General features: G+C 48.8%; 1 protein-coding gene across 1 annotated transcript; it reads right to left on the bottom strand.

The window, feature by feature from the left end:
* Positions 1–759: 759 nt before the first annotated feature.
* Positions 760–15,494, bottom strand: DNAJC18 (DnaJ heat shock protein family (Hsp40) member C18). The gene is made up of 7 exons (XM_033073042.2): positions 15,388–15,494; positions 15,133–15,278; positions 13,699–13,884; positions 10,260–10,372; positions 8,472–8,581; positions 6,724–6,896; positions 760–3,067 (listed from the first exon to the last, which is right to left on the bottom strand). Exons 1-7 carry the CDS (start codon positions 15,423–15,425, stop codon positions 2,943–2,945), a joined length of 891 nt encoding a protein of 296 aa, XP_032928933.1. The 5' UTR covers positions 15,426–15,494; the 3' UTR covers positions 760–2,942.
* Between the last annotated feature and the right edge of the window lie 137 nt (positions 15,495–15,631).

Consider the following 15,631-nt stretch of genomic DNA (forward strand, 5'->3'; position numbering starts at 1 on the left):
ACCCTTGGTTCGATTCCCAACCCTCGGTCCCACTCCCAGTTCTTGATCTCATTCCCAGTCCTGTGTCCCATTCCCAACCCTCGGTCCCGTTCCCATTCCCATTCCCCAATCCTGTTCCCATTCCCCATTCCCCATTCCCCATTCCCAGTCCCGTTCCTGTTCCCATTCTCATTCATTCCCACTCCCATTGCCATTCCTGTTCCCATTCCCCATTTCCCATTCATTCCCATTCCCTTTCCCAATCCCATTCCTGTTCTCCATTCCCATTCATTCCCAATCCCATTCCCATTCCTTCCCAATCCCATTCCCATTCCCAATCCCATTCTCCATTCCCACTCCTGTTCTCCATTCCCATTCATTCCCATTCCCCATTCCCATTAATTCCCATTCCACATTCCCGTTCATTCCCAATCCCAGTCCCCATTCCCATTCCGTCCCACGTCACGTGCAGGCTGCGGGGCGGGGCCAGCACAGACCCCGCCCCTACAGTGAAGGCGGGAACAGAGGCCCCGCCCACACAGCCCATGCCTCCCTCACAGAGTGAGGGCTCAATCCCCGATCCCAATCCTGGCCCCAATCCCGATCCCAGCCCCAATCCCGATCCCGATCCCAACCTCGCTCCCAGCCCCGATCCCGACCCCAGGCCCCGGCCGTGTCCCACGTCCCGCACCCCTGGCCGATGGCGGCCGCCCCCCCCTCCCAGGCCCGTCCCTGCTGACCCCGCAACCCTCCCAGGCTCGGAGTACACGGACAGGCACAGCGATGTCACGGCTTTAATTTAAAAATAAATAAATATATATACACACACAAACCCGCGTTCAAGCGCTCGGTGCAGCCAGGAACAGCCTCTCCTCCTGTCAGAGCCCCACAGAATCCCAAGTTTGGATTATTTTAGCGATGCATTTCCACATCGGGGGCTCCAGGAAGGATTCTCCTCTTCCCTGTGGAGCACCGAACAAACACAGCGTGTCCTGTTTGTCACCTCACAGGTCCCATACCACACACCTCCCTCACAGCACCCTGACCCTGCTTAGGAACAAACACTTATTGCTTCTGGGCATGTTTTACCTCCCTCCTGCATCTCCCAGCCGATTGTGCTTCCCCCAGGAGGGCTCCGTGGAGTTCTCCAGATCTTTGGATGACAGGTTTCAGTGCAAAACAGGACATTGGGAGTGCAGGAATTGGCTGGATTTCATCCCCCTGCCTGCATCCCTCTGCAGCCTCACAGGAATGCCAGGAAGATCCCAACCCTGCAGCAAAGTCTGACCACTTCAATAGATTTCTAAGATATCCTACGAGCTATTTAATATATAAAAAGCAACATTATTTTCACTTTTTGTACACTCATGTGCTCCAAAGTGGGAAATACCAGAATTAAGGCTGCCTGCTCTGCCAGCCACCAAACTGGAATCATCACCAATTCTTGCCCTCAAATTCTGGCACTAAGAATTGGTGTGGTTGGGTCTACACCAATCTCCTCAAAATGCCCTTTTCACCAGTGCTTCTCCAGGTACCCCAAAAATTCTACTCATCTTCTACATGTTCCTGCAAGGTTTCCTACAAATGTGGCACAAAAATGCAATTTATAGAGTCACTATTTTGTTTTTTTTTCCCTTTTATGACATCCCACCACAGCACTGTTGCTGCACCTGGAACGTTCTCCCAGCTGGGATGTTTAGGGCTCATGTGCAGAAGCAGCAGCCCTCAAACCAACCCCTCATCCTCATGCAGACCTCAGAAAAGGTTTTGTATTTTTTTTTTTCCAGCTTCCTTTCCTGCCAAATCTCCCAGAGCATGGATGGGACAGGGACATGGAGGGGACACATCAACACCCCCAGTTCCATCCAGCAGGACGCCTACAGCACTGCACACAGACAGTCTGAGCTTTAAAGGCAGGTTTAATCCTGGCACTTCCCAAGCTTTTGAGCATTTGCTCCCCAGGTTTCAGCCAAGGCCACCTGTGCACCCTGTGTGACTCCAGTTTCAGGCATGTGGCAACAGCAGAGCCTTGCTCAGGTGTCCCTGACTGGCACTCCCAGGCAGAGGGGAGCAGTGCTGCTCTGGAGCCCCCACCCTGGGCAGGAATTCCCTGGAAAAGCAGCCCATTCCATGCAGGGCACACACCAGCCTCAGCTGGAGCAACAAAAACTGGTCTAACACTGATCTGCTGCTCACCAGAACAACCCAGCACCAACCTGCCCTTCAAGGCCTGGCTGTGTGAAGGAGGACCAAGGAAAACCAGGACATTGCCACATGGATCTTTTTCTTTGCAATATCATGTCTACAGTGAAACATTCATAGCTGCTCAACGGAGTAAAAATATGCTACATGAGAACTGTACTGGAAAAAAGCAGGGCCCTGGGGAGAGCTGGGGGAGTGTGCAGATAAAATCCAGAATGGAATAGCCAGCTTCAAAATATGCCACAGAGGAGGGAATGAGCACAGCTCTGCTTCCCCAACAGTCTGGAATGGGTGCAATTCCCGTGCTGGTGTCAGGATGGGCACAGCCCTCCCTTGGAGAGCTGGGAATGTGCCTCCCCTGGGGCAGGGACTGTCCCTCCTGCACTGTAAGCACCCCAGCTCTGTGGCACCGAGGGACAAGGGGAGGTGACACCCAGCCCCAGCACGGGATCCAGGGAGCTGCAGATCCACAGGAAGCCGAGAGGAGCCAGCTCTCCAGGGAAGCACACACAGCCTGGAGGGCAGCCAAACCCCCCAGGTTTTGAATTTACAAAGTGCCACTGGTCCTTGGAACCAAATCTAATGTACAGGATATATTACAGCCACCAGCAGCCCTGCAGCTCGTGCTGGCCCCTCTCGGCACAGAGGGACTGCAATATCCACACTCTTTACAACACTCCTTTCCTTTTCACATGGAGGAAATTAAAAACCTAAGTGAAAACAGCAATAAATAGAAGTACATTAGGTGTGCTGTGTCCTGGTCAGGCCCCTTTGTGCATCCCAATCAGACTGGAGAGCTTCTCACAGTGCTCAAGTTTCAGGGACTCTGCTTTCTGTTTTAACCGCTCATCTCTGTACAGCTTGGCCAAATTGGACAAATCAGACTCTGGAAGATGAAAGAAAAAGATGCATTAGGGTGAAGCCCTGAGTCTCCTTTAAAGAACTGTTTCTAAGTGCTTTGTTATCCTTGTAGCACTTTTAAATTTTAATTTTGGTGGGTACTGAAGCCAGGGAGGTGACCAGCTACCCAAGGGACTCGTCTGAAAGGCCTCCCTGCCCTTTCATTAACAATCTCAAATGTACTTTGCATTTTGTTCCCCTTTTTCTCAAAAGCCACATAAAACTGAAATAATCCCATTGTTTAAATTATTTCCTCCCAGTAATTCAGAGAAGTTTCTCTTGCTGATTAGCTGAGGAAGTCTTAATATAGGTTTCTCCCTGCAGAATAATTTGGCTGCAGGATTAGATGCACCGAGGAGAAGAGTAGTAATTTACTTCTGAAAAGGTCAACATCTCCGTAAGCACAGGCTACCTGATGACACTCCATTTTTCAAAGAGCTTTTATACACCTTACAAGCCCCTCATTTTACAAAATTATTCGGAGTGGAAAGAACTTCAATAGATCCTTTCATGCCTTACGTCCCCTGTCCCTGTCCCACTGAAATTTAAAGCCATTTAACCCTCCTCCCACTCACTGAAAAGCTTCACAAACTGACAGGCAGGAAGAGCTCATTTTAGAGCAGGAATCCATTTACAGGTTTATAACCAAAATGCCACTCAAGCAGTGCTGGGCACAGCCTTGTCAAGCCTCCAGTAAAAATCAGGCTCAGGTAATTGTCCCTGAGCCCAGAATCCCTGGAGTTGTGCACTAGAGAATCTCAGTTTACATTTATCCAATTGGGGAAAATTGCTCCCTGCACTTTTGACAGCATTCATTCCATCACACTTGCTCCTTGTGGGAGCAAATCTTTCAATCTGTCACTGAGTAGCTCCTTTGAAACCTTTTCTTCAAGGAGGTTCTGAATTCCAACTCTGTTTACATTGGACATACAGAAGAAATTCCTCCCTGTGAGGGTGGCAGGGCTGGCACAGGGTGCCCCTGGATCCCTGGCAGTGTCCCAGGCCAGGCTGGACATTGGGACAGTGGGAGGTGTCCCTGCCATGGCAGGGGTGGAACTGGATGAGTTTTAAGGCCCTTCCAACCCAAATCACTCCATGATTCTGTGATACTTATCCTGATTCTGTGATACTCACCCTGACTCTGTGATACTCACCCTGACTCTGTGATACTCACCCTGATTCTGGAATACTCATCCTGATTCTGTGATACTCACCCTGATTCTGGGATACTCACCCTGATTCTGGGATACTCACCCTGATTCTGTGATACTCATCCTGATTCTGTGATACTCATCCTGATTCTGTGATACTCACCCTGATTCTGGGATACTCATCCTGATTCTGGGATACTCATCCTGATTCTGGGATACTCATCCTGATTCTCAGTTGCCTCTTTGTGACCTCTCTGCAGCCTCCCTTTACAACTGAGCCATCCCAGCTGAACCATCTCCTGTAAAAGCTGGGATGTGCTTTTTGAACTCAACTGTGCCACAGATTTCAGAAGACCCAAACCCTCAGCACACCCAACTTTCACACCCTGCTCTGCTGAGCAGTCTGGTGCAGCACTATAAAACTGACTGGCTGAACAACCAATCAAATATTTTGAAAGTTTTCCTCAAGGTTGTTGGACACCAGGCAATGCTTTTAAAATCAAGGACTTTAAAACCCAAGCTGATCCTGAACTACTCACCTCTGTCTGTTTCGCTGGTGCTCAAGGGAAACGTGCCCTCAGTAAACACAACAAATGCACTATAAATAGACATTCAACTGACAAAAAGCTCACCACACCAGTCCAACACTTCAGCAAGGATTAAGGGACCAACACTGCAGCAACAGCTGACTAAACTGCCTCAGCATCTGCAGAACTTCTCCCCAGCACTCCATCCTGTATTCAGAGTTTATTTTTACAAACATGACTGTGCTAAGATCAGCCCAGTCCCAGCTATGGCCTGGATGGGAAGCACTCTGAAAATGTGAGTTTTTCATGCCAGTGTGGCCCCAGGCTATGCTGACTGTGGCTGCTGTAGATGTATTTGCAGCTGGTGACTCACACAGCCCCTGAGTGCACAAAGCTCTGCAGGAGCAGGGCTTGGCTCTGCTGGATCATCTCCCCTCTCTGACTCCTGGGCTCTCTCAGACTCACAAACCCTGTCCCCTCTGTGGGGCTGGGCTCTCCTCAGCTCCAGCTCTCTGCCAAAGAGACAGTGTGGTGACTTTCAGCTGCACCAGGGATTTTTCTGTAAGAAATGAACTCTGCCCTTTAGCAAGTGCTCATTCATGAGATGAACATCCACATTATCCCTGGAGGCTGCTCCTGCCAGCCACACATACTCAAAGCTCACCCATCAAACACACCAAAAACTTCAGGACTTTGATGGTCTTATATCTTTTTGTTTCTAACTTCAGAGCCTACATCTTTTTATTTCTCTTTAAAAGCAGGATTGGTAACTTTTATGTAAAATAAGCCAAAACAATCCTTCCCATCAAATACCTGTTAAGAGCCAAGAGTCAGCAACACTATTTTACCTCTCCTTTAGGATTTAATGAGATTAAATGTCTCCTGATTAAATGATTAAATGTCTTCTTTAGATAAATTGGTGAAGAAACTGAAAGTGCAAAGGTACTTTTCAGAAGTGTGCTGAGGGCTGTCTTGCACAGCAGTTTAAAACCCCCAGCAGTGTGTGAAATGCTGCTCTGAGCACTCACACAGACACAACTTGCTCCAGCTTCCTTTACACACAGCACTACTCAGTGTTGACTCATCTGAAGGTAATGAGTTCTTTAGGTGAATAAAATCAGAGAATAAAACCAGTCACAACATCCCAGCCTAAGCTCCTCCTTGTGATTTCTCTTATTTCTTTCAGCAAGCAGCAGGAATTTGCTGTCTCTTCAATGAACCAGATTAGCAGCAATTAACCAGCAATAAAATATGAGGTTAATATGCCTTTATTTGTGCCACTGATCCACTCAGGGCTGAGTAAGAATTTTGAATTTTGATTTTGAATGCTCACATCTGTGCTTTTCCTTTTTGCATTTAACTCTCGTTTTTGAAAGACTTGAAATGGTGAAAAACATGATCTCCAACTCAGCTAAAGATAGAAAATGCAAATAAGACCCAAACCACAGAAGCATGCTCTGAAAACTGCCACCAGGAACACAGCCCAGGGAGCCAAGAGCACCTGGACATGCTCTGGACTCTCCTGGAGAAATCTGAAGGAAAAAGTTACAGAAACTTCTTGTGGAGTCAGTCAAAGCAAAACTGATTCTGCTCCAGCAAAGGAAACATGGGATAGGTGATGTGTCAAGATCTTTTCCAGCCTAGCAATCTGTCAGGGCTAGATAAATGTGGTGGGTTGTATGTTTAAAACATCACTAAGGGTTATTCAAGCATAAAACCCGAGCGGAAAAAAGTGTCTCAAATAGTGAGGTCTACTTTCCACTCATCTCTCAGAATCACTTAAAATGGATTTTGACAGATCTCAAGAATAGCAAGTTCAGTGTTGAGAGCAGATGTGAGACATCTTAAACCAGTGCAAGGCTGAGATGTTACAAGGACTGGAAACTGAGGCTAAAAACAGCAGAACCTTGTGAGGCACAGCCACCCCCAGCCCCTGAAACACCCCTGGGACAGAAATAACTTACTTTGCTGTTTCTCCTTCCAGCAGCTGGTCTGGATGTAGTCTATGTAATCCTTCTCAACTGTTTTCTCAAGCTCTTGAAGTTCTGCTCCTTGATAATTCTTTTCAAAGTTTTTATCAACATAGTAAGGCACCTGCAAGTTCTCTGTTTCTCTGCTGACAACGTGGCCTATGGAGCTGTGGGAGCAGCAGGGAGGAATCAGATGGTTCAGCAGTTCAAGAAATCAAGAGTTATTTCTCCACATCAGCATTTCCAGATGAAAATATTTACAGCAATGCTTGTACAGTGCATTTCTGCAGGATTATGGCTCCCTCACCCATCCAGTCAGGAAATTACAATCTCATGGACAGCAAGCTGTGCAGTACAAACAGAATCCACCCTCCTGCCACAACCACAGCAAAATATCTCAGAGTTTATAAAAACTAAGGGCACAATGCAGTTGGATCTGGATTTTCCAGTTCTCTGGATCCTTTAGTAGAAATAACATTTAGCAGGGGAGGTTCTAGCTACACTTTCCTTCAGGGTGTTATAATCACCAGGAAACAAAGAGAGGCATGGAACAGGTTGGAAAATACCCTGCAGAGGAATGAGCCCCTCTGACACAGTCACTGGGTTAAACCACACTCCTGGAGGTAATTTCCTTATTTGAGCAAAGATAGCCAGGCTCTGCTCGAGTCACTGCCCACAGAGAGAGGCAGGCAGCCAAAACACAAAGGTTACATTCTACTCAAAGGAATCCTGTTTGCCCCTTTTGCCTGGACTCCTCTTTCCCTGTGTCCCAGAGGTGTCCCCAATTCCTTTTAGTCTTTAGGCTGTTCAGTTGTTTTAAGGCTATGGTTTAGATAAACAGCCTAACTGTGAACCAGGCTCTCATCACCAGGAGAAGGGGAGGCAGCGAAGAAAAGCAGCTCAGCTGCTGTGGGGGCAGCGTGGGAGGTTTCACATGGGACTGGCAGATAGCAAAAACACTCCCTGGAAAAAATAAAAAAACCCACCCTAAAAACATCCAGCCTCCTGTTCTTTTCTGAGGGCCTCACACTGACATGGGGTGGTAAAATGATAAGGGGTGTGGGGGCAAGGCTGGCCTGAGCACTTTTCCTCCTAGAAGGGAACAAGGGGCTGTTTGGAGCTGCTGCTTGTCCCAAAGCTGCCAATCCCTCTCCTCTCTCAGTAAGGGCCAGCCCAGGTCAGCTCTCTCCCTTCTCCTGGATGCTGAGAGGGTTTTCCTCTGCTCTCCCAGTAGAGCAGCTCTGGTGGGGCCCTTCTGCTCCCAGAGCCCAGCAGCCCCCAGGGCTCTGCTCCTCTCAGAGGTTAAACCAGGGCATTTCAAGGCTTTAATGATTTGTTGAGCTTCCAGTGGAATTCGTGCTCCAGAAAAGATTTGCATTGATACTGCAAAGCACAGGTTTCATTTTTAGCTGCTTTCCAGAGGAATCTCAGGGCTCCCACAGGTTTTGGGGGTTCTCATTGACATCCACACTCTCCATCCTGCATCACTGTGCAAAACCATTCCAGGCCAGCTGAGGAAGATTTCAGACCCTCTCAGTTCAGCACCCTGTGCACTAAAGCTCCCCAAATTTCACAGTGCTCAGAACTCACCAGAGCAGGCTGTTGCTATTTCCTTGCCTACAAATGGAAACATTTTCTCTAAAGAGCAGAACATGCACGTGCATTTTGCTATCAACCCCGACTTCCACCTGCCTGCATAGTGCAAACAGCAATAGCAGAAAAATGGCTCTGAAAGGACTCACGATTTGTAGAATAAGCTGTAGGGTGGGTTGGTGGCCATCAGCTGGGTTATAACTGACACTATGATGATGATGAAAACTGGCATCAACTGGATAAATGCAGAGTATGAATTCTGAAAAGTACAAGGATTAGCAGTCAAGAAAAGACAGAGATGGAAAAAGGCATCTGTTCACAGAAGCCAGGCCATCAATCACAGATCAACAGCGTGTTATGTGTAAACCTCAAAGGAAAAAGAGAAATACTTTGGGGTTTTGAGAGGGAAGACATTGAAATTTCTAAAAAACCTTTATTAATAATATCAGAACACTCCTGAACACCATTTTCTTCCCATTATCTTCTCCTCTGCCCCTTCCTTCCCAGTGCCTACAGCACTGCCAGTGTCCCATCCAGCCTGCAATTCCCTTGTGCCTGAGTTTTCCTTGCACCGTCTGAATTTGCTCTCCATTGTAAAGCTGCCCAAGCCCTGCATTTAATGGCTGAGCACTAAAGGGTTAAGAGCTCCCATGCAGTGTAACTTCAGACAGGATGCAAGCACTGGGGCTTTTGACTGGATTAATTTAGCAGAACAAAAGAGTGGAAACACTATCAAAGAGAAAACACTGGTATTTCCCTCTGCTCTGCTATGTCTTTCTAAACTGGCTCTTAAATGCCTTTTCTCATCCAGAAGAAAATACAAAATTCAGCTCTTTAGGTTTGCCCTCTGCCCTGGGATACCAACAAGGACTCCTGCTGTGGGATTCACAGAATCCCAGGATCACTGAGGCTGGAAAAGCTCTCCCAGACCATGGAGCCCAAGCTGTGCCCCATCCCCACCTGGTCCCAGCACAGAGCACTCAGTGCCACCTCCAGGCATTCCTTGGATGGGGATCCAACCCTCCCTGGGCACTTCCAATCCCTGAGCACCCTTTCCATGGGGAAATTTTCCCTAAAATCCACCCTGAGCCTCCCCTGAGGCCGTTCCCTCTGCTCCTGTCCTTGTTCCTGGAGCAGATCCCAAATCCCCCCGGTGTCCCCTCCTGGCAGGGACTTATGCAGAGCCACAAGGGGCCCCCTGAGCCTCCTTTTCTCCAGGCTGAGCCCTCCCAGCTCCCTCAGGGATTCTCCAGCCCCTTCCCAGCTCTGTTCCCTTCCCTGGACACATTTCAGCCCCTCAGGGTCTTTCCTGAAGTGAGGGGCTGGATTCACTTCCCCCAGCTTAGTTGTCTGTCAGCTGTATCAGGTTTGGGCTTTTTTGTTTTCTGAGACTCACAAGGAAAAACTCACGTTCCTCGGAGAATAATCCCTGGAGGTTAACAGGCTGTCTCCAGAGGAAGACCTTGCCAAGGCAGATGCCAGGTGTGTATGTGCACTGCCACCAAAGCATACCTTGTGTCTCCTCTGAAGTCTCAGCTGGCAGAAATGTGTCCCAGGCCCATCCTGTCCCCAGATGGAAGAGGCTGTGCAGTCCCTGGGTGCTCATTTACTGAAGGATTAAATCCACCCTGAGGACAAACCACTACTTCCACATCCATCACCAACCCTCATTTGGACTAACTGTTGTTGGATTACCAAGCACTGGAGCTTGCAAAAAGCAAGCAAGCAGCAAAACCCTCAGTGACAAACCTGGAGGGCCTGAGGTGCTACAGACACAATGGATCCTCACAGCAGCGATTAACAAAAGCCACCCAGTGATAAAGAAAACATCACTGAGGCTGCAGCCCTTGAGGACAAACACTGGGGGGGTTTGGAAGAGGATCCCTCACCCTGCTGAGATGTTGAAATATTTAAGCTGAGATCTCAGCTCCTGGTACCTGTGGCCTGTGCTCCTCCTCCTCCGGCTCCTGTGTCCACGCCCTCTCTGCCCGGTGCCTCCGTGGGTAGTAGTGAGCATCTCTGGCTACATTGGAGAACATGTGGATATTCCCTGCAGAAGGAAGCAGCACACACTCATGTTCCACCCATCTGCTACTCACCTGCATTCCTCAGCTCCTCCTGAGTTACCCAGGCTCACACTCCACAGCCTGAATTACAGCTGGGACATCTCAGAGCACAAAGCACAAACCACCTCAGAATTAAACACCACAATGTTATTCCAAAAAGCCTACCAGAGAAATTGTAATGTGCTCCAATCCATCTTAATTTAAATCGAGCTGCAGAAACATGTTCTGATTTTTATGATTGTATCTCATATTTTAATGCTGTTCTTGTCACACTCCCTTGCAAGGCTGTGGCAGGACAATGAATGTGCTGCACCAGGCTCAGGCTGTGAATTATGGTCTCCCATAATTACTGAATGTGGTCTTCCACCCTCATTTCTAATTCCTCTGCCTTCAAGCCATTAATAATTTCACTTAATTATTTTATAATAAAGAAAGAGATTTAAAAAAGAGTAAAAAAAGGAGAACAATTCAGGGTTTTCTTTCTTGCACATGGAATGCGGTTGATTTATTTTTACAAAATCTAAAATGAGGGAAGAATTGCATTTGCTGCTTCAATTTGAAGCTCAGGATCTGATTTTATCACCATATGAATATCTTAATAATAGCTGTGCTCTCCTCTTTTGAAATTCAGAATGTCTTTGTGTTAGAGAATTGAAATCTGTGGCTTATCATCACAACAGAAATGCAAAACTATTTTTAAGCCGTGGGGAAGATGTCACATTATTTTATACTCTTACCCTGTCCTTTTTTGAGTTTCCCAAAGAATCCTGCAAGAAACCTGGGCAAAGGTGACCCCTGCTATTGTGTCAAAAGCCCTGTTCCACTGCTTGTTCAAAGATTTTCCAAGCTCCAGGCATGTGTGCAGTCAAAGCTCCAACAGTGAGCCAAGACAGGCTGGCTCCAAGGAGGAAAGTCTCTTAAGGAAAAAAAGAAACTTTATTTCTATCCTTCAACATTTCCCAATCAGGATTTTATCAAGCTGTGAAAAGAAGCAGCCAGTGTGGGAAAAGAAGAATGGTTTTTATAGGGGTGCCTAGGAAAAAAGTTTTCCCAAATTTTAAGTTCCTCCAGGAATTTCTGGTAGCAGTTTCTTTGGTTCCATGTGCATTCATTTTTTATGAGAAGAACTTGTAGCCTCTCTTCATTACAATTCCACCACTCTGCCACATGGAGTCTCCTTTGAGTTTAATCACATTTAACATATTGAATTTAACAAATTTTCCATGGAATATCCAAAGAGGAAAACTGCTCAGGAAAAACAAAGCCACAAACCTGCCCACAAAAGCCCAGGGAGGAAATTGTAGTTTTTAACAATACCCACTACTACAAAACTGTATTTTTATTTTCTTACTCTTTGCTGCTTGGCTAAAAAATCCCATTTTTTCCTTGATGCAAATCTCTCTAATAAATCTAGCACCCAAACTCCTTCCACAGCTACTCAATTTCCTAATCTTAAACCTTAACTCTAACCCTAACCCAACCCTAACCCCCAGCCCAAACCCAAACTTGCCTGACAATAACCCTAATATAAACCCTAACCCAATAACCATAACCCTCAACTCCAAGCACCCCTGCTCCCCACATTCCATGAGGGTGATGTCCCACAAAGGGCACATCCAGCTGCAATTCCTTGCACAGTCAGAGATGGAAAACTTGCAGACTCCAGCTGGAATTACACCATGCTGGGGTTGGCTCTGCATATCCACAGGTGCAAGTCTGGGATCTGTGCACCACTCACAGCAAGGTTTAGTAAGGAACTACTCATCTGTGTGTCTGCAGGCTGTAGTAACTGGGGTGTACCTCACTTTTTGTGACACCATGGAGGTGAAAAGTTCCCAGCAGTGCTAAAGCAATTCCTTAGATGCTGCCAGGAAGGCCCTTGAAGTCCTCACACTTTTCAGATTTCATTTTAACCCACTGATCTCGTTTTTCCTACAAATCCAAACACCAAGGCTGGGCTGAGATATGCACAGAGCTACTCCAGGTGCAGCTCCCACTGCACATCCCCTGGGATCCTGCACATCCCATGGATCCTGCACACCCCAGAAATCCTGTACATCCCCTGATCCTGCACATCCCCTGGGATTCTGCACATCCCCTGGGATCCTGCACATCCCCTGCATCCTGTACATCCCATGGATCCTGCACATCCCAGGGATCCTGCACATCCCCTGCATCCTGCACATCCCCTGGGATCCTGCACATCCCATGGATCCTGCACACCCCATGGATCCTGCACATCCCAGAAATCCTGTACATCCCCTGATCCTGCACATCCCCTGGGATCCTGCACATCCCAGGGATCCTGCACATCCCCTGGGATCCTGCACATCCCCTGGGATCCTGCACATCCCCTGCATCCTGTACATCCCAGGGATCCTGCACATCCCAGGGATCCTGCACATCCCAGGGATCCTGCACATCCCCTCGGATCCTGCACATCCCCTGGGACCCTGTACATCCCATGGATCCTGCACACCCCATGGATCCTGCACATCCCAGAAATCCTGTACATCCCCTGATCCTGCACATCCCCTAGGATCCTGCACATCCCCTGGGACCCTGTACATCCCATGATCCTGCACATCCCCTGGACCCTGGCTCTTCTCCTGGCAGACTTGGTTCTCTCTTGGCTCCTCTCCTGGCTCAGCACTGCTGAGCTCCCAGGCTGTAATTTCATTACAGCACAGGCTGTTGTGAGGCACAGGAGCTCCTGTTTCCCCTGAGACCACAGATCCAGGAGCTGGGCCATGCTGGCCTGGAATGCTGTCAGGTGCCTCAAGTACAACCCAGTCATGGAATTGTTCATGTTGGAAAAGACCTCTGAGGTCACTGAGTCCAGCCATCATCAAAATCATCTCTGATCCCTCCTCATTCACACCCTGTTTTACCTCCCATACCATTACTGGCTTCAGATGATGGAGGCAATAAAAGAAAGGTAGAAATGAAATGTGAAAAGGTTTCTGCTCTTTTCAGAGATATCACAGACTCCTTGAGCAGTCTCAAGGGAAGCTAAATTTCCTCATGGTTTATAGAATCACAGAATATACTGACTTTAAGGGACTCCCAAGGACCATCCAGCTCCTGGCCCTGCCCAGACACCCCATCCCACCCCCAGGCACCCCTGGGGGTATTGTCCAAACCCTCCTGGAGCTCTGGCAGGCTCGAGGCTGTCCCCATTCCCTGGGGAGCCCTCTGGGGGAGGGAAGAAGCCTCTCCCAAAATCCAGCCTGGCCCTGCTTTGTCCCAGCTCCAGCTGTTCCCTCAGGGTTAGTCAGTCCACTGGAAACCACTGCACACAGGTACTGACCTGTAGGGAAGTGCCCACCAAAAAACACATTGAATATTTCTTCTGGAGTGATGTCTGCCTCGAATTCTGTGTAGTAATTGTAGTGCCTGGCCTGGCCAGTGCTGACGTGCTCGTGGTCACTGCCCAGCTCATCGTAGCGGAGCCGTTTCTCAGGGTTGCTCAGAACTGCAAAAGCGTTGCCTATGGCTGCAGAGGGAATTAAAACCAGTGTTACATCCCCAGAGCTCACACTTTTCTAGGTGGAGAAGCAAAAAAAAAAGCCCAAACAAGCCTAGGGAATTTGTGCTTGACCAAAGATTGAGCTACTTTTACCAAATGTGTAACAGCTCTGGCATTACCTGTGATGGAAATCACTTCCTGCTGTCACTGATGCCAGGAGAACAAGTGTCCAAGTGTATGGAGAGACTCAAAATATTTGTAAAACTTCAGCCAAGAAATTGGGTGAGAATGGAACATTTTATCAGCTCAAGCCAAATGCAAGTTTGGTCTGAGTGCACCTCCATGTCCCACATACAATTAACACAAAGTTAATGACTGCAGGGACCAATTAAAATGTTCAGGGCTATCCCAAGTTTTTCCTGCTGGCAGAGATGCTCCTGAAGCTGTGTGGCACATCTATTTCACTCTTCACATCCAACCACTCAGAAGTGTTTGGCTCATCTCTGACCTCTAACAGAAGGGGTTCATAGAGAAAAACAACCAAAACACAAACAAATAAAGAACAGCCCTCCAGAAGCTCCTTGTTTTAACAGACTGTGAATGAATCACTTGCTTTCCTCCTGCTGGGTTGCATGGAAAGGGGAAATATGGATGAGTTTAGACACTGCAGCAAAACTGAGAACTCCAGACAGAGAGCATTGGATTCAATTTCATACTCGCATACATATATATAAAAATAACAATTTATTCATGACAAGGAGCAGCTGTGGAGGATGAATACCCAATTCTCCTGCATGGGCAGTGTCAGTTCCAAGTTTTGAACCTTCTTCAGCATCTTGGAATCCCAGACTGGTTTGGGTTGGAAGGAACCACGGAGATCACCTCATTCCAATCCCTGCCATCAGCAAGGACAGCTCCCACTTGACGAGGTTGCTCCAAGCCCCATGCAAGCTGGCCTTGGACACTTCCAGGGATCCAGGGCCAGCCACAGCTTCTCTGGGCAACCTCAGGGCCTCATCAACCTCACAGGGCAGAATTTCTTCCTAATATCCCATCTAACTCTATCGTTTGACAGCGTAGAGGCCATTCCCTGCGTCCTGTCACTCCAAACCTTTGTAAAGCTTCTCAGAAGTATCTGGGAAGGAGACCTGGGATGCATTTCCCATCGTTTCTAAGGGAGAGGTGTATTTTGCAGCACGAACCGCAGCAGGGCTCTGTGAGGCCTCTGCCGTGTCCGAACCCCGCCGGGCTCCGTGGGCGCCTCTGCCCCCTCACCTTTGAAGGCCTCGGTGGCTCCGGGCGCGCGGTTCTTGTCGGGGTGGAACTTGAGGGCCAGCCTGCGGTACGCCCGCTTCAGCTCCTCCTCTCCGGCGTCCCGGCTCACCCCCAGGATCTCGTAATAATCCCGGCACCGCTTGATCCTGAGGGCGCACACGGGGTTAGCCCGGGCCCGCTCCCCGCCTTTCCCCGGGCTCCATCCCCTCCTCCCCGCCTCTCCCCGTGCTCCCGCGGGCCCCCGCTGCCGCTCACCGCTGCACCCCGTCCAGCTGCTCGGCCGTGTAGGTCATGGCGGCCCGCGGCCGCTGCCGCCCCTCGCTCACCGCCCGCCGCCCCGCGCCGCCATCTTGTGCGCGGGGGCTGCTGGGAGCGGGCCCGGCGGGGCCGTGACGTCACGGCGAAGGGCGGTGACGTCATGGGGGTTCTGAGGGGAGCGGGAGGTCGGGGAGTGGTGGAGTGGTGGAATTGTGGAGTGTCAGGGAATTGTGGAATGTCC

Source organism: Catharus ustulatus, chromosome 15, assembly GCF_009819885.2.
Source record: "Catharus ustulatus isolate bCatUst1 chromosome 15, bCatUst1.pri.v2, whole genome shotgun sequence".
Lineage (NCBI taxonomy): Eukaryota > Metazoa > Chordata > Aves > Passeriformes > Turdidae > Catharus > Catharus ustulatus.

Bases quoted from the DNA above. Each gene is read 5' to 3' on its own strand.
- DNAJC18 (XM_033073042.2), bottom strand. From the start codon at position 15,425: ATGACCTACACGGCCGAGCAGCTGGACGGGGTGCAGCG. The intron at 10,373-13,698 runs GTCAGTACCTGT...TTCCTTCTGCAG, and splicing joins TGGTGGGCACTTCCCTACAG to GGAATATCCACATGTTCTCC. The intron at 8,582-10,259 runs GTACCAGGAGCT...TGTACTTTTCAG, and splicing joins AGGAGGAGCACAGGCCACAG to AATTCATACTCTGCATTTAT.